The 26025-nt window shown below is 45.3% G+C and overlaps 1 protein-coding gene across 1 annotated transcript; it reads right to left on the bottom strand.

The window, feature by feature from the left end:
• Positions 1-19090: 19090 nt before the first annotated feature.
• On the bottom strand, positions 19091-20903 carry CNTF (ciliary neurotrophic factor; the record flags this gene model as incomplete). Its single annotated transcript, XM_080719815.1, has 2 exons — positions 19091-19573; positions 20790-20903. The coding sequence occupies 2 exons, from the start codon at positions 20901-20903 to the stop codon at positions 19091-19093; spliced, it is 597 nt and encodes a 198-aa protein (XP_080575941.1).
• Between the last annotated feature and the right edge of the window lie 5122 nt (positions 20904-26025).

Genomic DNA, 26025 nt, shown 5'->3' with positions numbered 1-26025 from the left:
GGTTGCTGATCTTGATGCCGGGTGTAGGACTGATATAATTTTAAAATCCCTCTGAATCAACATTAAACGATGAAAACAAGTCCCTGTTTTTTGCATTTGTTCCTTGACTTAGTTAATTTGTCATCCTGTGGCTATTAACTCCCAGAGCCATGAGACTGTATATTCCGCAGGTTTGTTCCCTGATTTATCATGGCAACGGCCCGTGGGTCTGTGGTTGGTACACATGTATCATGGGCTCTTGACATCTTGGCTCCACTCGTCTGCCTTCAATTGTCCCTCTTCAGGTCCAATAAACAGCACCTAACAACCTTCTTGAGTGGGGGTGGGGCCTGCCTTTTCTTTTTCTTAACTTTTTATCTCCTGGGAATCCTCTTCCCTCATGGCCTACCCAATATCTAACTCACCAGCATCAATTACAATTACACGTTTTTCCTCCTCCTCCTCCTCCTCCTCCTCCTCCTCCTCCTCCTCCTCCTTCTTCTTCTTCTTCTTCTTCTTCTTCTTCTTCTTTCTGTGTGTGTGGTACTAGGAATGGGACCCAGGGGCAATCTATCTCCGAGCTACACCCCTAGCCTTATTTTTTTATTCTTTATTTTGAAACAGGGTCCCACCGAGTTGCAAAGGGCCTCACTAAGTAGCTGATGCTGTCTGTGAACCACGATCCTCCTGTCTCAGTCTCCTAAATGCTGGGATTACAAGAGTGTGCCACCACGCCCAGCTTCAATCACACTTTTAAATAAAAGAATACAGTTTATTATTTTAAAATGAAAACAAAGATTGAAAGGAAACCCTGGATTGACTAAAAGGGCACTGTGTCCTGGATCCAGATAAACCTGGGTGTGATTCCAGACTTGAAGAAGTCGCTTAGCCCACTGAGCTGAGAGAACACCTATTTTCCACAGGCTCCAGGTATCCGGTCTTCACTCCTTTGGTCAGTAAACTGATAAGAGCCTGTTACTCATTAACAAGGGGAGGAGGAGAGGAACAGGAGGAAAAGAGGAGAGGAAAACGTCAGCTTTGCAATAGGCCATCTGTTAGCTGCTAGGGCCAGAAGCAGGCCACCATTATATTTTCCCCACTGTCAATATCTAAATCTCATATCCATGCAATGGGCATCCACAGGGGTTCTTACAATGGTAGGTATTTATTCATTGCCATGTTTTTCTTTGGAGCTCCCTCTAGGGTTTTGGTCATAGATTTACAAAGAAAACAATACGACAGGAGCCACCAGCAAAACACAAATCCAAGACCAATAAGAACTAGCAATCTCCCTTTTGGTGTTTAGTGGTCCTGAACCTATAGAATCTGGAGAATGGCAGTTTTAACTTTAAGAACTTAACTGGAGGGAAGTTTGGGGCTTTGGTGTCATTTCTTACTTCTTTCATGAATCTAAAGGTAGAAGTATTATTATAAATGGCTTCAGAGTTGTGCCTCTTCCGACAAGCCCACATGCCCCTGATAAGCTAACTCTTTAAAGGTACAGTTGTTAAAGGGTGGGATATTATTATTATTATTATTATTATTATTATTATTACTGTTATTATTATTATTATTATTATTATTATTATTATTATTATTTATTTTTTAGTGGTACTATGGTTCCTGGAAGCCCTTCTACCTCCAGGCTACACTCCCAGACCTATTTTTTTTTATATTTTTATTTGGAAGCAGGGTCTCTTAAGCCAGAGCGGCTGGCTTCGAACCTGCACGATCCTCCTGTCTCCACCTCCCAAGCGCAGGGATTACAAGTGTGCGCCACCACACCTGGCCAGGGTGGGATTTTATTTATTTATTTTATTTATTTATTTTTGTGTGTGTGGTACTGGGGTTCCTGGAAGCCCTTCTACTTCCGGGCTACACTCCCAGACCTTTATTTTTTTTTGGAAACAGGGTCTCTTAAGCCAGCGTGGCTGGTTTCAAACCTGCGCGATCCTCCTGTCTCTGCCTCCCAAGGGCGGGAATTACAAGCGTGCGCCACCACGCCCGGCATCAAGGGTGGGATTTTAAACCCTCAAGTTCACTGGCTTTCTCCGATTTGCTAGCAAATCAATTATTTTCTCCCTCAAAAAGAACGAACACCTATTTGTGCCAAGTACTCAGCTGGGCGTCTCGGATCCAGCAGCTCAGGCCTAAAAGAGTTTTTCTTGTCCTCATCATGGTCACACAAAGAAAGTGAGACTCCTGGGCAAAGACAGGAGAATAGGAGGGCTCAGCTGTCAAACAACAGAGGCCAGATTCCAGTTCAGAACTTCAGAAGTCAAGGACAGCACCAGTACCCAGACGGTGCTGCCTGTCTCTCAATGAGGAGGGGAGAAGAGACTTTGGCTCCAGGCACAGGGCTGCAACCAGACCCAACCAGGGGTAATCCCAGGTGCCCGTTCCATGAGCCCTTAACTGCGATTGCCTATGAAGGATAAAAATCAAGATCCTGACATTACTTAAGAAGAAGAAACTTCAAGCACAGAGCAGTGAATGGAAACTCATTTAGCAGCAAACAAACCCGGCTTCAAATGCTGGCTCGATAGTGTGCTGTGACCTTGGGCACTTTATCCAGCTCTTCTGGGTCTCGGTTCCTGAAAGTATAAAAGGAGAAAGTTGAGAGGTTAAGATGAAATCACAAAGCTGTGCGTGGTGGCGCACGCTTGTAATCCCAGTACTTGAGAGGCTGAGGCAGGAGGATCGCAGGTTCAAGGCCAGCCTCAGCAACTTAACGAGGTCCTCTGCAACGTTGTGAGACCCTGTTTTGAAATTTAAAAAAAAAAAAATGAAGTAGGGCTGAGGGTGTAGCTTAGAGGTAGGACATCTCTGGATTCAATCACCAGTACCACACATAAATACATAAATAAATAGTAAATAAATAAATAAACTGGGCGTGGTGGCGCATGCTTGTAATCCGGGAGGCTGAGACCCAGAGCATCACGGTTTGCGGACAGCCTCAGCTACTTAGTGAGGCCCTCTGCAACTCAATGAGACCCAGTTTCAAAATAAAGAATAAAAAATAGGGCAGGGGGTGTAGCTCAGAGGTCGAATGCCCCTGGGTTCCATCCCCAGACCTGCAAAATAAATAAATAAATAAATAAATAAATAAATAAATAAATAAATAAATAAATAAAATGGTATCGTAAAGCTCCTAGCCATAGAGAACAGTTGTTATTCTCAGGAAAGGGGCAGCTCCTAGAGGGCTCCAGGTAGTAGGACTAGGACAAGGAAAACCCTTGGGCCCACATGTGGGCTGTGCTAAGCACCCTTGGGACACCCATCCTGCTCATGCAGCAGGGCGCTGGAGCCCGGGCACAGTTACCCCTCACCTCTCAGCTCGGTCCTGAGGCCCCTCAGAACTATCTGCTGGAGGTTCCCAAGGAATCAACCTGCAGCCAGGGTGACCCCTCCCGCATCCCTCAGGCCTCCCTGGCTATGGCTCTCGTCTATTGTCTATTTCATTGCTCAAGCTGAGCTTTACATCTGCAAATTGCAAGAGCCAGAGCCTACCCGCTGTCTTTGCTATGGCAAGGATCAGTGAGAGACCACGAGGTGCTCAATGAACATAAATGTTGGATTCTCTGCACAGAGTTGGGCCCTGCGGCTGTCTGCCCCTCCTCACCCCTCCCCAGCACAAGCCAAAGCCCGAAACCGTCCAGTTCCACTTCCCTGTGTGCTCTGATGAGGGGCGTGCTTGCTATGCTTTGCTCTGGAGAGCACCCGGGGAGGAGGTTGCTCCCTGAGGTCAGGCCTGCAGGCTGAGTCACTCTTCTAGCTGGCCCTAGTTCAACCCTCAGATGGCAGATTTCCCCTCTGTGACTCCCAGACTCCCTGGCCACAGAGCCACGGAGAGGAAGCTGCCAGAGTGAGGCCGTCTGGCTCCTCTGTGGGTCCTACTCTGGACTGTGCATGCTGGACGAGGGAACGGAAGCACCAGGCTTTCTGGGCAGCAAGCAGGCTCTGAGCTTGAAGGTGCTGCAGGAAGGAGCTGTAACACCTGTGCCCTGTGGGGCTGGGGCTGGGGCTCGGGGGTGACTGCTCCAAGTGCCTCACCATGGAGGATGACGAGTATCTCCCCCTAAACCATGTGCACCACTGCTCCCTAGTCTAGGAAGAGCGTCACACACCCATGCAGAGCTCACCGACCACTGACTCAACCACATCCACACCAGAGCAGTCTCCCTCTGTGCAGAGTTCTCCTTCCTCCCCTTCTCCAGTGATGAGTGCTCCGCTGGCTGCCACAACGCAACAGGGTACACTCTAGAGTACCAGAGGCCACAGCCAGGGTGCGGGTCTGCCACAGCATTCACCCTGCAGAGGCCCACGAGGATGCTGGCTGCCAGCCTGACGTTCACCAGCATCCTCGGACACTCAGCATCCACCAGCATCCTCGGACACTCAGCATCCACCTGCATCCTCGGACACTCAGCATCCACCTGCATCCTCGGACACTCAGCATCCACCAGCATCCTTGGACACTCAGCATCCACCAGCATCCTCGGACACTCAGCATCCACCAGCATCCTTGGACACTCAGCATCCACCTGGAAAACAACCCAGACATTGAAACTGAGTCCCTGACAGAGATACTTGTGCTCAAGTGTGATCCGTGCACCCTCACCCAGATGGAGGCTGGACCTCCATGCTGCAGGACGGCCAGGACAGGTGGAGGCCGGCGGGCAGTCAGGCCAGAGACGAGAGCGATGCCACAGCAGCCTCCTTGGCCGTGTCCTTCTGCATGGTCAGCACTGGAGAAGAGTCCTCCTGGCAGGCACATGGCCAGCTCTTCCAGGATACCGCATAGAACACAACAAGTTCCAAGATGCTCTGCAGAGCAGTGTCTACAGAAACAGAGAGGACACTGGCAACAAGCTGGAGGTCATCTGGACCAGCGCTGCTGGGGCCCGAGGTCCTGCGGAGCTTCCTCACCTGCCGAGCATGTGGCGACCACTATGGGCAGCTCTGTCCACAGCTACCATGTGGTCAGTGCACACCCTGGCTGCCCCAGGTGGGGAGCACCTGCCCTCTAGCCTCTGGCCAATGTGGATGGCTGCTTGTGCAGAGTCATTGGCCCTTAGCTACAGAAGCATCTCCCAAGAGTGCCAGACCTGGAGCCGGGCGTGGTGGCGCACACTTGTCATCCCAGCATTTGGGAGGCTGAGACAGGAGGATCCAGGTCCACGGACAGCCTTGGCTACTTAGTATGGCCCTTTGCAACTCAGCGAGACCCTGTTTCAAAATAAAGAATAAAAAATAGGGCTGGGGGTGTAGGTCGGAGATAGAAGGCCCCTGGGTTCCATTCCAGTACTGCAAAAAATGAAAAAGTGTGAGACCATGTTCGGGCAGGACGCTTAAGTGCCTGGGCCAGTCCAGCAGCACCCTGGCAATGCCTCCTGCCCAGCCAACTTCATGCTGGCACCCTGTACCGCACACTGAGGACACCGAGCAAGCTCCGCACTGCTTGCTGCAGGACAGCACGCACCACCCAGGGGCAGAGGGTGGGGGCGCCTGGCTGCCTCCTGCTGCGTGTACTTGCAGGCCTACGGGGTTGCATTTCTGGTTTCCTCCCTGAAGCTTCTATAGCCCCCCACCCCCGCAGGGTAAATCAGAGTCCCAGGGCTCAGGGTTGACTGCCCCTCCTCCTGGTACCCACCAGTGTTCTTCGATGGCCTCAAGGTGTGTGTCAGCAGCCACTAAGCAGCCTCACTCTAAGCATAGCCCAGGCAGTCCCCTCGGAGGAGGTCTTCAGCTGCTAGGTGGTCAGTCCCTGGGTGGGTTTCATGAAGGACCAGAGCTCCTGAAGGAGAGATTCTATGAGGAAAGTTCCGGGGACACCCCACGAAGTGCCCAGCAGTTTACAGTCAGAACCAGGCTGGCCTCAGTAGTGATGTTAGGTTCTCTACAGCTTCAGGCTGGGGAGTAGTCTGACAAGAGCACTGTCCGGATGCTTCTGTTTTCTTCTAGCCCATCCTCCCTCAACAGCAGGTCTCAAAGGCTCTCTGTCTTGGTGACTCCAGTGGATTCAGGGCTCTGACCGTCAGCAGCAGGCTAATATCAGTGATGCTTCTATTCTCTCTCTTCTCTTTGCCTCTGCTGCCGCCGCCTCCTCCTCCTCCTCCTCCTCTTCCTCCTCTTCTTCCTTCTCCTCTTCCTCTTCCTCCTCCTCCTCCTCTTCCTCCTCCTCTTCCTCTTCCTCCTCTTCCTCTTCCTCCTCCTCCTCTTCCTCTTCCTCCTCTTCCTCTTCCTCCTCTTCCTCTTCCTCCTCCTCTTCCTCCTCCTCTTCCTCTTCCTCCTCTTCCTCTTCCTCCTCTTCCTCTTCCTCCTCCTTCTCCTCTTCCTCTTCTTCTTCCTCCGTCTCCTCCTCTTCCTCCTCCTTTTCCTCTTCCTCCTCCTCCTCTTCCTCCTCCTTCTTTCTCTGTCTCTTTTTCTCTCTGTCTCTCTCTGTCTCTCTCTGTCTCTCTCTCTCATTTTTAATTTGTGGTACAGGGGATTGAACTCAGACATTCTACCTCTGAGCTATACCCTCAGCCCTATTTTATTTATTGTTTATTTTAAAACAGGGTCATGTTAAGTTACTGAGGCTGGCCTTGAACCTGTGATCCTCCTGTCTCAACCTCCGAAGTACTAGGATAACAAGCATGTGCCACCATAACCAGCAGTGACCTCTCTTTCTGGACAAGCTTCTGGGCCAGCCCAGCTCAGGGCCAGCATTCAGGCCATTACTGGCACCTGGGTAGGCGCCCTCACAGCTGTGAGGGGTGTTGCTGTGGCCCTGAGCTCTGGCTTCAGGTCCTGTAGGAAGTTGTAGGAGACTGCAGGGTGCACCCTGTTTGAGGATCAGGGGAACCACGGAGCCACTGAAGTGTCTACTGAGCTCAGGTTGGTCTAAGTGCACACATATAATGGCAATAATCCACCCAAACCTTTATTTAAAATAACCAAATGGAGCCGGGCACGGTGGCGCACCCTTGCGATCCCAGCATTTGGGAGGCTGAGATGGGAGGATCACGGTTCGCGGCCAGCCTTAGCTATGAGTGAGGCCTTTTGCAACTCAGTGAGACCCTGTTTCAAAATAAAGAATAAAAAATAGGGTTGGGGGGGGCGTAGCTTGGAGGTAGAAGGCCCTGGGTTCCATCCCCAGGACTGAAAAAAAAAAAAGAAAGAAAGAAAGAAAGAAAAAAGAAAGAATGTGAAGAGGTATGTTTTCACTCATATACTGGAGCTAGAGAAAAACTGGGTACCAATAGGAACTTCAGGTAAAGGGGGAACGACTCCAGTGGATTGATAGGAGTAAAGGGGAGAGGGAGGAAGGAGGCGTGATAAAGGCAACACAGCTCCAACAATGTACCTGTAAGGGATATCAACACCAATCTGAAAGCTGACTTTAAGGGGGGCGTTGACCTGTAACTACAGGACAAACCCAGATGCCGTAGGATGACGTCCAGCTCCTGCAGGCCTGAGCCCCGCCTCTCCATCCGCCCACTCCTCCACCTTCACTCCCCACTCCTTCCCCAGGGCTTCCTGCTGGCCAGAGTCAACTCAGCAAGTTGAAAAACTAGACCTACAGACACCCGACTGCTAATCTCCTTATCTTCTTTTTTCTTGAATTATTCGGTGTCCTCCTAGCTGGGGGCTGAATGTTCTTTGGCTTCTCCCTCTTACCACTTGCCTTTCTCTACCATGTTTTCCAGAGCTCCTCATTCTTCCTCCTACCCACTTTCACCATTCTCATTCGGGTTCTCGTCACCTGATCTTTCACTTCCAACATCAGCCCCTATAAACCCACCTGCCCACAGCAGTATGAGTGCTCATTTTAAAATAAGGCCGTATAGCTGAGTGCAGCGGCCCACGAGGGAAAGACTAGTGACTCAGGAGGCTGAGACGGGAGATTCCCAAGTTTGAGGCCAGCCCCTGCAATTTAGCGAGATTCTATCTCACAAATAAATAAACAAACTAAAAGAGCTGGGGGTGTAGCTCGGGGGCAAAGTGCTTCTGTGCTCAAGCCTCAGTACCAAAAATTAAAAATTAAAATACAGGATAAACTTTATTATGTTATTTTTCTGCTTAAAAGTTTCCAGTGGTTTCTTTGCAATGTTGATGTTCTTTTGCCAGTGACGGCCAGGGCAAAACCTGCGGACAAGCAGAGTTGGGTTCACTGGCTCGCTGCATTGCGGAGTGCGGCACACCGTGGGGCGCTCAGGATCTCCGTGAGGAAATGTTGGGGGGGGGTTTGTGCTGGATTTGGGCTTGGACTAATTTTTTGGGGGTGCTACTGGGGGTTGAACCCAGGGATAATCTACTTTCAAGCTACACCCCCAGTCCTATTTTTACTTTTTATTTTGGAACTGGGTCTTGCTAAGTTGCTGAGGCTAACTTTGAACTCGAGACTTTCCCGTGTCAGCCTCCCAAGTACTGTGATGACAGGTGTGCAACACCATGGCCCAGCTGTTAATAGTTAATTTTTAAATACATTGTTTCTGGCGCCTTGTAATTGTGCTTCATAATAAAGTTCGGAGTGACAGAAACATACAGGCACTCAACACTTCCCTACCCCTTGATGAACATGTTATTTATATATTATTGTTTATTATTTATTTATTATTGACATTGGTATTGCTTTTGAGAAGGATTCAATGACCTATGTCAGATCTGGGTTGGGTGTTGCCAGAAAGCAAGGGCAATTCTGTGACTGGGTAGTTAGATTTTTATCTAGGAGTAATTAGTACCCAGCGAGTGCTAATCACACATGGAGTTCGGTCAGAGTTGATTGTATATCTGTTGTCTGTGCTCAGTTAGGATAAAATCCAGATTTTTTTCTACACCTGATTTTGTCACTAGTGAGAAAGAATAGCATAGCCATGATCCAGAATGGATCTGACGTCCACAGCTGGGCTACAGAATTACTGCAAGCGGGGCTAAGGCTCACTGCCCAGCGAGCCAGAACGGTCTCGGCATTCTCAAAGAATAGCCCTGCGGACAAAGCTACCCTGAGACCGTGATAAAAATGGAACAAAACCACCCACTGCAGGGTTTTGTCTAAGCACAGACAAAAACAAGGTCACCGCACCTCCCACGATATCCCCCGTCCTAGAATTGTGCCCACTTAAAAGTATTTTCACCCCCGTAGGAACACAAGCCAGATTTTTGTTTGTTCTTTCTTGTACCTGAAGTACTCTTCCATGACATCCTTGGCCTGGGATTCTTGGCCATACTCTTTCCCTGACATCCAACCACTTTACAAGATTCCCCTCTTCAACCACCTCTGTGAAGCCGACGAAGAGGGAAAGCTTCTTGTGGCCATCAACCTTAATGAGGTTGATTTGGCGCTCAGCGTGCAGGGCCTCCACCAGCAGGACACACTAAGGTTCATCACGGTTGGATGCCGGCGCACAAAGGTGGGCTTGACCTGCATCTCGGGCTTTGGCAACTCCGTGCATTCCGCCTGCTGGGCCGCCTTGGAAAAGGCCGCCTCAGGACTCTTGTGAAGCAGTGTTAACCCTCTCTACCCCCACCAGCACCCGTGCCTTCCTCTGGTGTGGGTGGGTTATGGGTGAAACCTAAATTTTTTCTATTTTTTAAAATTTGTGGTACCAGAGATTGAATCTAGGGATGCTTTATCTCTAAGCTTGATCCCTAGACCTATTTTATTTTATTATTTAGAAATACGGTCTTGCAAGGGGCATGGTGGCACAGGCCTGTAATCCCAGTACCTGGGAGGCTTAGACAGGAGGACTGTCTAAGGTTCAAGGCAATTTAGCCAGATCCTTAGTGATTTAGCAAGACCCTGTTTCAAAATTAAAAATACAAAGGGCTTGCCAGGCGTGGTGGTGCACGCTTGTAATCCCCGCACTTGGGAGGCGGAGACAGGAGGATCGCGCAGGTTTGAAGCCAGCCACGCTGGCTTAAGAGACCCTGTTTCCAAATAAAAAAGTATAAAATAGGTCTGGGAGTGTAGCCTGGAGGTAGAAGGGCTTCCAGGGACCCCAGTACCACCAAAAAATAAATAAAGGCCGGGCGTGGTGGCGCATGCTTGTAATCCCCGCGCTTGGGAGGCAGAGACAGGAGGATCGTGCAGGTTCTAAGCCAGCCACGCTGGCTTAGGAGACCCTGTTTCCAAATTAAAAAAATATAAAAAAAGGTCTGGGAGTTTAGCCCGGCTTCCAGGCTACACTGCCCAGCGAGCCAGAATGATTTCAGCATTCTAAAAGAAGAGCCCTGCGGACAAAGCTACCTGAGACTGTGATAAAAATGGAACATTTTTATTTATTTATTTATTTATAAACAATAAATTTTATTTTATTTATTTATAAATAATATATATTTATAAATATATTTATAAGTAATAAATTTTATTCATTTATTCATTTATTCATTCATATTTATTTATTTATTCACAAATTGTTTATTTATTCATATAAATTATTCATATAAATTATTATTTATTCATATAAATTATTTATTCATAAATAAATAAAATAAAAAGGGCTGGGAGTGGAATTTGTAGGTAAAATAATGTTCCTGGATTCAATCCTTACTAAAAACAAAAAAGAAAGAAGAAATAAATAAAAAAGAAAGGGGGGAGGGAAGGAAGGAAGGAAGGAAGGGGTCTCATCAACGAGGTTGTTACTGAGGTCTCACATAAACCTGCGACCCTCCTGTCTCAGCCTCCCAAGTGCTGGGATTATAGGTGTGGGCCACCTCGCCCAGCTTGAAGCCCAATCTTGAATACGTTCGTGACTCTGCTGCCCGGCCGTCTTCACAGTATCCAGTCTAGAGTACAGCTCTGCCCCTCCTCTGGGCCCTCCTCCATATCATCCAACCACTGCGCAGATCCTCTGGGGTCTAAGGGGCTCTCACTGAGCCTCACAGTTCCCCGTGGTTCCCATTCTTCCTTGTGAAACAAGCAGCTCACGGCTGGGGTGTTTCTCCAGTGTCTGGCCAAAGGGCCTTGGTCCTGGTGTTGCCCCTATCCCGCTGCAGCCCAGGCAGCCTCCTTCCGTTTCTTTGAAGACAGAAAGCTCATTTCTGCCTCTGGCTCTGCACTTAACAGTAGCTTGCCCCTACCCAGGTCTCTTCATGGCTGACTCCTTCTCATCTTTTGGGGTCTCAGAGGACATGTAGCATCTTAAGAATTAGAGGAGATGAGGGTGATCTGGCTGTGATATCTGTCACCCCCTTGATCACCGGGGCCAATCTGGTGGGCTACGTGGGACACCCCTTCTTCACCACCCCATGTGTATCCCTCCCAAAGTTGTGCATCCCAGATAGAGGAGGGCCGCGCTTCAAGTTATCCAAACAAGTTCTCAAGAATTAAAGACGGCAAAGCTTTCTCGAAAATGGTGAGGAGTAATGGTGAGGCCACAAACCAATGAATAGAGCTACAAGTCAGAGCCCGGCTGGATTCCAAGTCTCCATCGGGCCTGCTGATATTGGAAATGCAATCTGCCCATCACGGGTGTCCTTCCCTTTCCTCTGTCCTTCGCTGACCAGGAGGCTGCGGGGAGTTCCCGAACAGCTGGTGATGCAGGCGCTGAGGGATGAGGCCCCGGGGGGCGATCCTTCTGGGACGCCCACTCTGCCTTCATAACTCCTTCCCTCGGTAATTCTCCATTACCTTTCCCACTTCCTAAAGATTGCTTTTCATGTTCTAAATGGTACTACTATGCGTCGCTCGTCTTTCTCCACCAGCGTTCAAATGTCAAGAGGCCCGGGGACAATGTGGTGTCCTTCTCTGAATCCTGGTACCTCTAACACAATGTCCACAAATAACAAATCTGTATCTTACGTTGGACTGTCTATCGCATTTTCTTAATAGACCCCCAGCAGTTCTGATCTCTGACAGAGACAGAGCAGTTTGAACTATTGCTTCTGAAACAAAGAGCTGGCCCTGACACTCTCCCTGTCTTCGAAATCCTCCCGCAGATTCTCCAGGCTGCCATGGCCTCCCTCCTCCAGTCTCGTCTTTGGCTGTGACTCTCAGGCAATCCTGAGCCTAGCCATGCCCAGCGGTCCCAGACGCGCCACCGGCCTCCCAGCAGCCAAGCGCTGCTTTTCCTAACGGAAACGCTCTGGCCTGCCTCTCCCTTTTGCTGCTTCTGGAGGGCAGCATTGGCCTCATCCTTCAACTCCCAAAGTGCCACTGTTGAGACGTTTTCTATCCAGCCCTTCCTTTCTTGGGCTCCTACAGCTCTTTGTTCTCCAGGTTAACTCTTAGCACACAGCTGGTTGCCTGCCTCTTGTGTTTCCCAAGGGACTAGGAATGTTCCAAGCATGGAGGAACTACCAGCTTTGAGCCTCTGCTCCTCTGTTTATAAAATAAGAGTCTCTGTACTTACTGCACAGAGTTCTTGTAAGGAATACTGAACTAAAGCATTAACAATGCCCCACACATGAGAAACACCATAGAAACATTTGCTAGTACCATTTTATGTATCTTCAGTACTGGTCTCAAGCAGGCATCAATCTGTATTTGCTGATTAATTTGGTCGGAGAAGGGCAGGTGACTCCCAAAATATTGGAGGATTGAAGGTTCAAGGCCAGCCCCAGGAATTTAGTGAGAGCGTTGGCAACTTAGCAAGACTCTGTTTCAAAAAAAAAAAAAAAAAAAAAGATAAAATAAAATAAAGGCTAGGGATCTAGGTCAGAGGTAAAATGCCCCTGAGCTCAATCTCCAGTTTAAAACCAGACTGGGGATATTGGCATTTTATCTAGTGGTCTCTCAATTTATTTGTATGATTACTAACACTCTACCACACCTAAAGCTTTGGAGATAGGATTCAGGAATTAAGAAAAACTAGTTCTAACTTTTTATCCACTGGTATGGCACAATGGTTGATTTGATGAAAAGGCATGACCTTGGGCATAGTATTTTTAAACATCGTCCCTGGCCCAGGCATGGTGGCCCATGCCTATAATCCTAGTACTTGGGAGGCTGAGGTGGGGGATGCTGGTTTTTTAGCCAGCCTCAGAAACTTAGCAAGGCCCTTCATAACTTAGCAAGTCCTATTTCAAAATAAAAATAAAATAGGGCTGGGGGGTATAGCTCAGAGGCAGAACACCCCTGAGTTCAGTCTTCAGTAAAACACACACACACACACACACACACACACACACACACACACCACCACCACCACCACCAACAACAACAACAACAACAACAGCAACATAAATAAATCCCCACCATCCCTGCGTGCCTTGTTCAAATGACAGTTCAAAGGAATGATGTGTTTAGCCATTGTCTCAAAATGTGTCCTACTTCTCCCATCAAATTGGAACAGGTTTGGGATATAATATTATCAGATTATAGGGGAGGCAGGGTTTGGAAGAGGCAAAAGAAGTCTGGGTCACAAGTTGCTAAAGTTCCAAAGGATTGAGGTCTCTAGAGTCCTAGAGCTACCAAAGGCTCACTGGAGGGAAGGCCGGATAGATTGTGTTGTCTCATGGAGAAGCAGGGAGGTGCCTTGGGGGAGCCAGGGACTGGAGCTGCAGTTCTCACCTTCCATTTCCTACTAGAATACCTGGGCAGACTTTCAAACCTGTCTCCCTCATGCTGTGTGTTTCAGGAGGAGCAGGAACTGAAAGTAGTTTGTCTTCCTTCCTGTATTCAGAGGAGGGCGTGAGCACATGGCGGGATGATTCTACGTGCATGCTTTAACAAATCCTGGGTGGCGTCTTGGTTTGCATGTCTCCTTGGTTCCCTCTAGAGCCTGCCAGGCTTCTTCAGGGCTTGTCTAACCCCGTCAAGTGAAAGCCAGCTTCCGGGTGCAGTGAACAGCTGGGATCCCAGCCCTCCAGCAGTGTGGATGATTCGAAGAGGCCATGAGTTGGGTTTTCATGGCCAAAGGCCAACAGGGAGAAGTCTAGGCTGTGACCACAAGATTAGTCCTGGGGAGCAAAGAGTATTCCAAGATATTTACAGAGTTTGCTCCTCAACTCAAAGTCTAGCATAAATCCAAGTTACTTAACATAGTAAATATACTTGATGTCACTTGCAAGTACGTTCAGATACTCAGTTTGTCAAAATTATGTAACAACTTATGAAGTTGGTTATTTGTCATCATTTCCATTTCATAGATGAGGAAGCTCAGAAAGAGTGACTTCTTCATTTGGAAACTTATCTAGGCTTTGTCATAGAGCAAGGTTTGGTACAAGTCTGTACTGGCTTTATCCAAGGAAAGTGAATTACAGAGATGGAGAATGGATTTTGGAATAAGATGATCTTGCTTACTGGGTGTTCCACGGTGTGGGGTGTGGTACAGCGAGTTTTGAAGCCAGAATTAAGACTTCAACTGTCAATGGAGTGAACTTGGGCAAATTAATGCTCCTTGTCATTTCCCTCATCTGTGAAACAGAGATCGTATCTCAAAGGATTAAATGGCCTAAAATAGTGTAGGGCTGCTTGATGTGGTAAGTAAACGTACCTTGATTATGTGGACAGAAATAGAGAATCTCTCAGCAACTACTCAAATTTTCTCTTGCTTTTTTCTACAACTTAATTTCTACCCTCAAACAAACTAGAAATGAGCTAGTCAGGGGTCTTCTCTTTAAAAGGCTTGACTAGGGATCAAATGCTTAAAATTAAACTATATATAAGGTTGGGTATGGTGGTGCAGGCCTATAACCCACTACTTGGGAAGCTGAGACAGAATTGCAGGTTTGAAGGCAGCCTCGGCAATGTAGCAAGACCTTCAGAAATTTAGTATCTATCTATCTATCTATCTAGCTATCATCTATCTAACTATCTATCATAGACGGCATTCTACCTCTGAGCTACACCCCCAGCCCTTTTGATTTTGTCTAAGTTGTAAATGGCCTAAGTTGTTCAGGCTGGCTGGGAACCTGTGCTCCTCCTGTCTCAGCCTCCCAAGTACTGGGATTACAGGTGTATGCCACTGTGTCTGGCTAGTGAGATCCTATGATAGATAGATAGACAGATGATAGACAGACAGACAGACAGAGAGATAATAGGAAAAGGACTGGAGGCCTAGTTCATAGGTTGAATACCCCTAGGTTCAATTCCCTGTACTAAAACAACAACAGCAATAACAACAAAACTATATACAAGGAAATCCTACTCATCTGCAGGCTGGTTGATGTGGCCACATACCCAGAGGGAGAAGCAGTGCTGGCCTGGTGGAGTAGGGGCAATCAAACTTTCTTGGCTCACTGGCCCTGGGAATTTTGCCCAGTGGCCTGTCATCATGGAGATTTACCCAGCACGCTTGGCTGAGCCTGGCCCTGGCTGGGAGGATTACATTTCATCCAATGTTGAAATCACTTGAAATTCCCCTTGTTCACCCAAAGACACAGAAATAAAAGAAGCAACTCATGGTCTTGCTGAGAAGGGAACTTTATTGTTAGCCACTCTTGCATCTTTTATCTTTTTACACTCCAAAAATAGACTGATCCAAGAAATCTATTTTCTGTCAAGAACCATAAGCACATGGATTTCATTTCCCACCCCACACACATTTCACCAAAAGATCAAATTCTTTTTGCTCTGACTGTAGGCCTCAGAGCCCTACTGAAGTTTCTGTGCCAACATTAAGTTTTTTGCCACCTCTCACTTTTCAAATGCACTGACTTTAGAGCACTTATATTCTTTTTCTCAGGGTCTAAGTTGCTGAGAGCCTTACTGAATTGCAGGGCCTGGTCTTAAACCTGTGATCCTCCTGTCTCAGACCCCCGAGTACTGAGATAACAGATGTGGACCACCACGCCAGGCTTAGAAGGCTCATTCTTGAGTCTGATATTTGAGGTGGAGGGTTGGATGAGACCAGAGTCCAAACCATTCCTTTTAAATAATTCCTTGACCTAAACACGACATCGGTCTCATACACACACAATAAACCAATAAAAATCCAAATCCTACCCCATCCCATGCCTCCCCTTCACCAATCCCTGCCCTATTTTAGTGGAGGTCTCTCTTCTCCTACACCTTCATTTTAACACCTTAATAGAGGAGTCGAGGATTCACAAGCAAAAATCATTCAATCACCGTTAGAGATAATCTCCCTGAAGTATTTCCTTGTCCTCTCCCTGTCTGACCAGTGGTCATAATGAGTCATCCACTGGGCTTTCCTCCACGGCAGCCTGAAACAACCGCCATGCCAGAGACTATGACCTTACACTTCCCATTTTTGACTAGAGCTCTTGCTGCCCTCGAACCTGAGTATCTTGAAGCTCACTTTATTTCATGTGTGGCCTTCAAGGTTGTATCCATTAGAAAGCCTGTTCCAAATTGCCTTCTTCATATAAGAAAAATTTACCATCAATCATGCAGTTTCTTGATAGATTAAGGCAACCAGAATCTGTCTCTCTGCAGAGAGGATGTTTTTGTGGAGGCTGTGACATGAAAAGAAATCCTTTTGACAAAGTAGTGGGTTAGAGGCTAGGAGCTAAATTTATGTACTTCAAAACTTTAACTTTAGGTAGTTATATGTGATAGTCTCAAAGGTCCTATTTATGCACAGATCTATGAACCAAGAGAAAAATAATCTAAAGAACAAAATCTCTGGGACCGTGTAGCTTTAAAACCTATGTGCTTGTACAATGTTGTCGTTTTCTACCTGAGCACCCGGAACACTAGCTCCTTGTCAGCACCTTAATGTGTGGCTGGATGTTCATTTCCCTTTTCTTTTTAAAAGGGGTTTTCCCATACTTCTTGAGAGACAGTGATGCATAGACAGGGCTGGGAATGAACTCGGTAGGCCTGGCTGCTTTGGGGAACTGATCAGGGTGTACGCATTCTATCTCCTCCCAGTCCATAGTTCATGTATGTGCCTTTCCTGGACGCTCTACCACTTCAGATTTGCTTCTCTTAAATATCCCTCCATATGCCACTGAGCAGAGCTTAGGCCAGGCTCCATCAATTTCTGAAACTGCAGATATCTGCCCTGCTCAGCTGCTGGATACAAAAACACATGGATAGAAGCCACTCATTTCAGGTTCAGAGAATTCATAGCTATTCCTCATAAATTCCAGTCATATCTTTCTCCATGAAAAAAAAAAAAGGACTATCCAGCTGGGCGTGGTGGTGCATGCTTATAATCCCAGTACTTGGGAGGCTGAGACAGGAGGATCATAGTTCAAAGCCAGCCTCTGCAACTTAGTGAGATTGTTTCAAAATAAGAAATAAAATAGGGCTGAGGGTATAGTTCAGAGGTAGAATACCCCTGGGTTCGACCCCAGTACTACACACACAAGAAAAACCTCACAAACAAAAGGACCATCCACATAAATCTATGATTTTACTTTAAATACAGAAGAAACAATATAAAGAAAAGCTTGAATGAAATTATCCTCTATGTTTAGTGGAAAACCATATCTCTGCACCAAAATTACAAAATAAAACCAAGCCAACAGCTGCTCTGTTGGCAGATGGGCCCAGATATTTATTGCCTAACTTCTCCTAGCAGCTAGCCCTTCTGCGTTTTGTTTCTTCATGATTTTACCTATTTTGTACCCAGCAAACCTCTAAGACAACTAGATCCTCCAGGAAACTATTTCTGGCCCTTACTGATTTCTTTAATTTCCTAACACTAATCCCAGGCTTTGTAATTCCAACCTATTGATCTGTCATACATATATACACACCCCAGTTTCCACAAACGCATACTAGAAAGTCGAACTTTACTTCCCTTAAACTGTCATCATGCCTAGCCTAGGCATTGTTTGTAACATTGACTGCATGGGCATGAACCCACAGGAGAAAGGATACAAGCCTATTACCCATCCCCATCTCATGCAGCCTATGGGAGCTAGCCCTGTGACTCATGGTTCACTTCAGAGTAAAGATGTCTTGATTAATTGGGCTAAGTTGACCTGGGTCACCAGTCCACAACCTCGAGTTTTATAGTGTGTACCACTTGAGTACGGGCCTCACTGCCAATAACCTTTTCCATTATTGTCCACACTTACTAGCTTTTCCTATGCTGTATGGTTCTCTCAAGGACACGAAGCGCAGAGCTCTGGCCCTCCGTTGTGCTGTAGAGGCTTTATTGCATATTGTTTCAGAGTGTCTGGCATCCCTCCTGGGAACAGAGTGGGCCTCATCCTCTCCTCATGACTAAGTGCAGAATGTGAGGCGAGAGGTCTGTGACTTTTTAAGCTGAGTAGTATTCCACCATTTGTCCACGAATACTTGGGTCACTTGTCTGCACTCCTGAAGCACTGGCCAAGGTAAACATGAGGTGGCCTGGAATCTGTGCCCATCCAATCAATGCCTGTGAACATCGGTGGACACTTGGAACCAGGCGGTGTAGCTTATTTTCAGCTGCGAAGGCTGAAAGCTTGGTGAGCTGCACCTTTTGCTTAAATGGAATCTAAAGATTTCCAGCCTCTTCTTTGCCAAGTGTGGGCAACAAATACTGCTGTCAACACTAAAATTTGCTGTTATGAGGACATGTATGGGGCTTTGTGTTTTTCAGTGCTGGGGACAGACTATATGAAAACATCTTCCCATATTCTGAGAGGTGCAGTGAGTTTTATAATTGGGCCTCTTTTAAAGGGAAGGGCATTCAGCCTTTACAGTAAAAAGAATGAGTTCAAACTGCACCACTTGGGAGTCATGTGATCTTAACTGAAGTTGTTCTCTTATTGGGCAAAGGAGTCATGCCACCTCCCTCACAAGGTTGTTGTACAAGTTACATGTACATGCATAAAGCCTCTGGTTACTGTCTCCGTACAGTAGATACTCAATAGATGTCAGTTATTATTTTTATTGTCGAAGAGCTCGAATGGGTAGAGAGCGTGTGACTTTTAATTTACTGGTTCAGTCTTCTCAGAAGTTATCTGGAGCTAGAGTTAAAATATTTCTCTTGTCTGTAAGACTGTTAATATCTGTAAAAGTTACTGAGCAGGAAGGTTAGAGTACTAAGTTGGAAGCAAGGTGTCCCTGCTTACACTCCCTTATACCAGAGAGCATGTGTACACACACACACACACATCAACCCCAAACTAAATCTCTAAGCCCATCCATCCACGTCTCCAACCCTACTTGATGAAAACGCTTGTAGTCTTAAAGGTTTTCAAAAATTGAAGGTGAGAAAATGAGGCCCCAGAGAACCACGTACACTCCATCAGACAGACAGCAACGAGAGAGGGCTAACTGCTACATTTGCTTGTCCTTAACATATCGGCTCTCATGTGCTGGGATCCCTATCTGATGAGAAGAAATCACACGAAGGTCATGGATGGACCTCACGGTCCACTGTGAGAGCTCCTGCAGCACCTTTAGGCCCCACAGTTTCTTCTCAAAGAGACCACCATCTCCAACAACAGGAATCCCATCAGCCTCATTTGGGGGGATCTTGTGTTCTAGAAGCATCATTAACTCCTCTAGCTGGTAGGCAAAGGCAGACACTTGGAGGAGAATGGTACGTATCGCTTGATGGAAGTCACTTTCCGTCGGGGTAAAATGCACCTGCTGGTCTTCTAAAAGCCTGGCCAACATAACATGGAAGGCACGATAAGCTTGGAGATTCTCTTGGAGTCTCTCTGCCTCGGTCAGCTCACTCCACTTATCAGTGCTAGCCATTGGTACGCCATCCACAGACTCGAGGTTGACATTCTTGTTCAGGCCCTGGTGCTTCACCTGCTCAAGGTTAAAGGGAAACATGACATGTTCTGCCATCACCCCAGTGGCTTAACTTAAATCCCATGGAAGACCTTCACCACCATGGTTAAGAAAAATATAACAGAAACTCTATCTGGGATCCATGATTGGACTTTAGGAAGACCCTATACTGAGTATTTGCATTTTCCCTTGGAGAATGTTTTACTTTCTTTAGGTTATAAACTATTGATTTAGAAAAAAACTTTTTCTCTCCATTTCAGAATTTCAGACTATTCTGGAAACTGGAATATTTTAATCTATTTTAAACATACATCAAGACTCTGGTCAAACTTACAGAACTTTAGCTATTGTGGAATTCTTCTAGTCTTTCTATCCCCATTGCCCACTTTCAATGGTGAGGTCAATTAATTCTTTATATATACAAAAATACAATAGTTCATTTAAAAAAAGTGATTTCTACTTGCCAACGCTGTTCAAATATAAACCAATCATCAGATAATCTAAATTCAGAATTTTCCACAAGGACCTGGAAAATTTCCACAGCAGGCCTCACATAAAGAATGTTGTTGTGGACTCCCTTTATCCTGTGTAATACTGAATAGTGGGTGGCTAGTAGTGTATACAAATTGGTTGGATTTAAAAATTACTCCCAAGTTTATACTACTATTCCTAATCCTATAACCCTTTTTCAATTATATGTTTCAAAAATTTACAACGTCTATGAAAAACTAGAATTTTCAGCCCTATGATTAACCTATTCGGTAGAATTCAGAATGCAGGCAACAAAATTAGTAATAGCCTTCATGACACACAGAGACCCAGATAGAATCAGGGGCATTCGACCTCTGAGCTACACACCCTGCCTTATTTTTTATTCTTTATTTTGAAACAGGGTCTCACTAAGTTGCGGAGGGCCTAAGTAGCTGAGGCTGTCCGCGAACCACGATCCTCTGGTCTCAGCCTCCCGAATGCTGGGATTACAAGCGTGCGCCACCACACCTGGCTACAAGCACATACCTACTTATTCAAGGAAAAGCATGTCTCTTAACAGCCAGAGGAAGACAGAAGGGTCAGGAGTTTAAAGAGAAAGGGCCATGTCAAACAGCAGGCATCCAATTTATGAATGACTGTGTGACTATGGCTTTCTAATTGGTTATGAGTTTGGAACATGACAGTAAGGAGCTGGGTTGGAAGAGATGACGGGAAATAGACAACAATAAAACAGACAACTTACATAAGATTCCATAAGAGCAGTCAGGTCTGAACGAATCTTTCTTGCTAGCCAGATTGAGCGGCTACAAAGGTCCCGGCGATGAGGGGTCAGAGGTGAATGCTCTGCAAAAGCCATCCCCTAACTCCACTGTCCCAGGAAACAAGTGAGCTGGGTTTGCTTCTGTCTATACTGGTCCAAATAAGAAATGTGACTCTCACAGACTGAATCCACTGGGCATTCTCTAATGGGATTGTGCACCCGCACCCCCACCCCCACCCCCTGCCTGACTCAGAGGTGGCAGCAAATTCCTGGCTGTGGATTTTTGTGCCTGTGGAATCAAAGGGCCCTTTTTAATCAGCTTTTTTTTTCCCCTTGCTTCTGCTTCCATCTCTCTCCTCCACTCGGCACACTTGTTTTTATGTCATTGTTTTGCTTTTGTACTTAGCAACAAGGTCACTATCACACTAATCCTCATGACACCCTTGTGTAATGTAATCTATCTCTCTCACACACACACACAATTTATTATACTATCATTCTCCTTTATATGCTCCCCGTGCCCTTTTGTTTTTGTTCTGGTCTGACAAACAGGTCAATATTTATTTTTGACATAACTGCCTTTTTATTAAACACCCACCATGGGGGTCAGATACTCTGCTACTCACTTTAAAGCCTTAGAATAACTTGGGGGTAAATACTAGTTTTCCTAATAAACTTTTAAGTGTAAAAAGTTAAACAATGTGCAGAAACAGCCAATAAAATGGTTTCAAATTTACATATAGGTCTTTGGGTCGAGTTGTTTTCCCCACTGTCTGATTATTTTAGGTGGCTCACATTTTGTGCAAGGCGGTATGAATCAGGTACTTTAAACATGCTCCATCTTTTCACTCCCATCCTTTTGGTTACTACTTTTTAAAATAAGTTTTACACTTGATTAAAAATCAACTAAGGAAGCACCTCAAATCTCAAACACGATGCCTTCTTGGTAAACTGGAAGATGTGCAAAGTACTGTTTAGGCCTGTTCGCCTTCAAAGGAACACCCAACCTAACTTGGTAACATTTCTTAGGCAGCTTCTCTCATGTGACAACATGCTTTTTTCTTCTCAGTCATACCACCTGCTTTTTAACAAAATAAGAGTGTACTGGGCTTTGAAATGAATGAAGATTAAAGAGTTAAAAGGTGCTTGGGGAGTTGTCCTGTTGTGTTTAACTCGGGACGATGCTAATTGGCTAGTCTGCAAGTTTCATATACAAACGGATAATTAGCTTTTCCTATTTCATAGCACAGATGCTGCCAGTGAGTTGAAATGCATGCCATCTTAGGAGCACATTTACATGGGTGAACAATGTATGAGGGGTATAAGGGAAAAAAATGGCCCGGGCAGCTGTTATAGGGCCAATTTTTTGTTTTTTTTGTTTTTTTGGTGGTACTGGGGTTCCTGGAAGCCCTTCTACCTCCGGGCTACACTCCCAGACCTATTTTTACATTTTCATTTTTGGAAACAGGGTCTCCTAAGCCAGCGCGCGCGGCTGGCTTCGAACCTGCACGATCCTCCTGTCTCCGCCTCCCAAGCGCGGGGATTACAAGCGTGCGCCACCACGCCCGGCTACAGGGCCAATTTTTAAGAAGGCAGAAGGATGATAGTTTTCATTTTTTTAAAAAGTCAGTACACTTCCTATGAATACCAAGTTTTGTGAAGAAGCACTAATAAAGTGCACTTTTAGAGCCGGACATGGTGGCACACGCTTGTAATCCTAATACTTGGGAGGCTGAGACAACAGGAGGATCACAGGTTCAAAGCCAGCTTCGACAACTTAGCCAGGCCCTCTACAACTTAGACCGTTTGCAAATAAGAAATAAAATTGGACTGGGGTTTAGTTTGGAGGTAGAATGCCTCTGGGGTTCAATTTCCAGCGTCACATAAAAAAAAGTATCATTTTTAGAGTGAAATTAACCTCATGGCATCCTTAATGCCCCTCTATTACTAGATCAACAGGACAACTTTCAAGTTTGCTGATCACAGAAATATATGGCATTTCAACCTTAAAAGAGTCAAAGTTAACTAGTTGATTTTCAATTTGAGCAAGCAAGAGTACACTGCACATAAAAGCCACTCTGAGGATAGTTTCTTCATTTAGCAGTATCAACGGTTTTAACTTTTGGATGACTGTAACTCATTGTAACCTAGGAAGATCAGTTGCTTCTATGAAGAGAATCTTTTTTTTTTTATAGTACTAGGGAATGAATCCAAGGGCATTCTCTTTGAGTTATATCCCCAGCCCTATCAGGGTCTAAGTTGCAAAGTGCTTCGCTAAGTAGCTGAGGCTGGCTGTAAACCTGTGATACTCCTTTTAATTAAGCTTCCCAAATACTGGGATTATAAGTATGTGCACCAGATTACACCTGGTAAAACAAACTTTTATTTTTCTCTTTTACATACTTTACCTAGATTAAGAAAAAAATACCCAAGAATTTGAAAAGCAAAGTATCCCTTTTATTATAATTTCTTTTTACATAACCATTTCAACCTAGAATCAGGTAACTACCCGTCTCTCCCATCAAAGGAGAAGGGTCCTGCAACATTACAACAGGCAAAATAGGCTTGTAGGAAATAAAATATTTTAAGTTGATCCATTACAATTTTTCAATTTTCTGGAGTACATTGGAAAGTGGGAAAAAGATAGGAGGAAAAAATGGTACTTGAAAGAATGAGATTGTAATAACCTTGTTTAAGTTGGTTGTATATTTTCTTCTGTCCTCCAAACAGGTACACAGGAGGTTCAAGTGCTCTATGTGGATACTTTTCTATACTTTAGTGATTTCTTTACTCCCAGCCAGTGTCCATCTAAACTGTCTGAAATGTATTAAAGTCTAATTATTCAAAATAACCTCAGGCAATCACAAACAAGGGGGCAGTATACTGCCCCGCAATATTGAATAGAAATATCTCAACTACATTATCAGAATTTAGAATTGTCAATTCAAGCTGAAGAATATGAAATGGGAAGCACTATTAAAAATTTGACTAAGACAGACTTTGACTAATAGTAAGAAATATGAACTTTCAAGATTTTAAAAGGGCTTCTTGGAAGAACAATGAAATAACAGCCTAGGGGAACAGAAGGGAAATGGAAATGGGGCTTGGACAGTTTACTTATATATTGACTCTTTACTATGCTAGCACTCCTCAAAAGTAAAAATATAAACTCCATGAAAAATATTTTAAAATTTACCGCAAACTGCTACAATAATTTGTTTTCAGCAAATAGTAGCTGTGAAGACCCCCTCCCCAAAAGAAAGAACACAGCAAGTTTCTAATTACTGGAACAAATTAGGTGGGAGGGAAGAATATATTTTCCCCATCCCAAAAAAGGCTTGGTTCCTTCCTCTCCCATGCAGTTTGCTTTTGTGTAGGTGGCTAAAATATCTGATGACTAACCACTGTAAGTGAAATTTATGGAGACAAAGTCTAGATGTGACAAATACACAAAATAAGTGTAGGACATAGATGCTAACTTGTGAAACGGTACAAAATCAAAGATTCCGTTGTAGACCCATTCAAACAATCTTAACATTTTCAAATCTATTCAACATACCAAAGTAAACTGCAAACCCTTACTGCGAGCAAGGAGGCAGATCCTATATCCCTTCTATCTTTATTCCATTTTCTACCCTCACAATGGAGAGACGGGAGGCAAATCTGCAGCACTCTGAAAACAAACAATAGTGGATTTAAGACTGTTCACTGTAGGTGTCTTGCTCCATTCCCTGGCATCCCAACCACTGACACTGGTGGGAGTACAGTAAGCCTCTTTCAGACATGGCATTTTGTGACCCCTCAAATAGAAAATTGATACACTTTGTAGTTTTACTGTTTGTGAAAACAAGCTGTTCCTTACTTTGTTCTCAGCAAAACTTCATTCCTTTCAACAGCCATCATACATTTCTGACAATAAACAATAAACTGGGTAAGCATTCAGTTCTAGCTTCTGAGGTACACAGGATAGGAATGGCCCTTCTAATACCCTAAAAGCGAGTCCAAATAAATTTTTAGTTTTCTGAGAGTTAAGAACTTATACAAAAATACTACCTGTGTCTCCATGGACAGTAACAAACAATCCACACCCACCCCATAGAAATTTCTTTTCCAAGGGAAGTGGTAATTGTCAGAATTTCAGGTGAAAGCCAAAGCCATTATTATGTCAATTATTAACTGTCTATTGAAGTCTTTTTTCTAAAAGACTTTGTTTACTAAAAAGGAAAACAAAAGTTCTGACTTACAACTTTCAGACTCCTAGACTTTGTTCCTTCTCTAACAGCAGCATCCTTCACTAACAGGGTGCTGCCATACACCAATGATAAAGCAAAACAAATAAAACAAAACCAAAATAAGGGGCCAGAAGGGAAGTATATGTAAGAAAATGGTGAGGACCAAGAGGAAAATAAATTCACAAGAGAAAAATCTTTCATCTGTAATTCAAACCCTGAACAACCCTCCTCATCCCCTCAAACTTCCTAAATCTCGGTGCTCTTAAAATCTCAAAGAGCAAACTTGTTACCACACACCTATCATCCTTCCCTAAGAAGGCTTCCAAAAAAGCACTAGGCTATTGTAGTGATTCTGTTAGTGTGGAGGACCAGCTTTCTTTAAAGGCCACTGGAGAACTATGTTTTGAGAGGCTGGCTGTGCTTCTTCAACCCTATACCTTGCCTTCAAAGTACCTCTTGTGGAAAGGATTCCATGTCAGAACAATCTCTCCCAGCCCCACAAAATATAGCAACGAAGACCCCCCACCCAAATCAGACTTTCCATTAATAAATAAAGAATCTCAGGTTCCACAACACAAACACACATGTTCAAAGTGCAAATTTCTGCCATCAGCCTTGGACTTTTCTCACTGATATACAGCCTTTTCTTACAGTCAAAGAGACTGTAGGGGGCAGCCCCCTCCCTCTTGGGAGCCTGCTTCCAAGCAAGTGAGCACCATTAAGAGCCATATGGAGGTTTGGGAGGGGGACTGAGGTGCTGGGATCAAAGAGGAGGGAGGTGGTCCACATGTATCCTTCCTTTCCAAAACCCAGTGGGGAATGGAGGAAGAGAGGGTGAAAAACGTGTGCTGTATTAACAGCACACCCTGCTAAGGGGCCCTAAAGTGCCAAGTCAAGCTGCCAGCCTCCAGGGATTAGAATTATATACTATTTGAGGATAAGTATGCTGCAGTGGGTAGAAGCCAGAACCATGGGGCAGCAGTAGA

This window comes from Muscardinus avellanarius, assembly GCF_963383645.1.
Source record: "Muscardinus avellanarius genome assembly, chromosome: 1".
In the NCBI taxonomy this organism is placed as follows: Eukaryota; Metazoa; Chordata; class Mammalia; order Rodentia; family Gliridae; genus Muscardinus; species Muscardinus avellanarius.
Note: the sequence above shows the minus strand (reverse complement) of the source record. Positions and strands in the feature narration are given on the sequence as shown.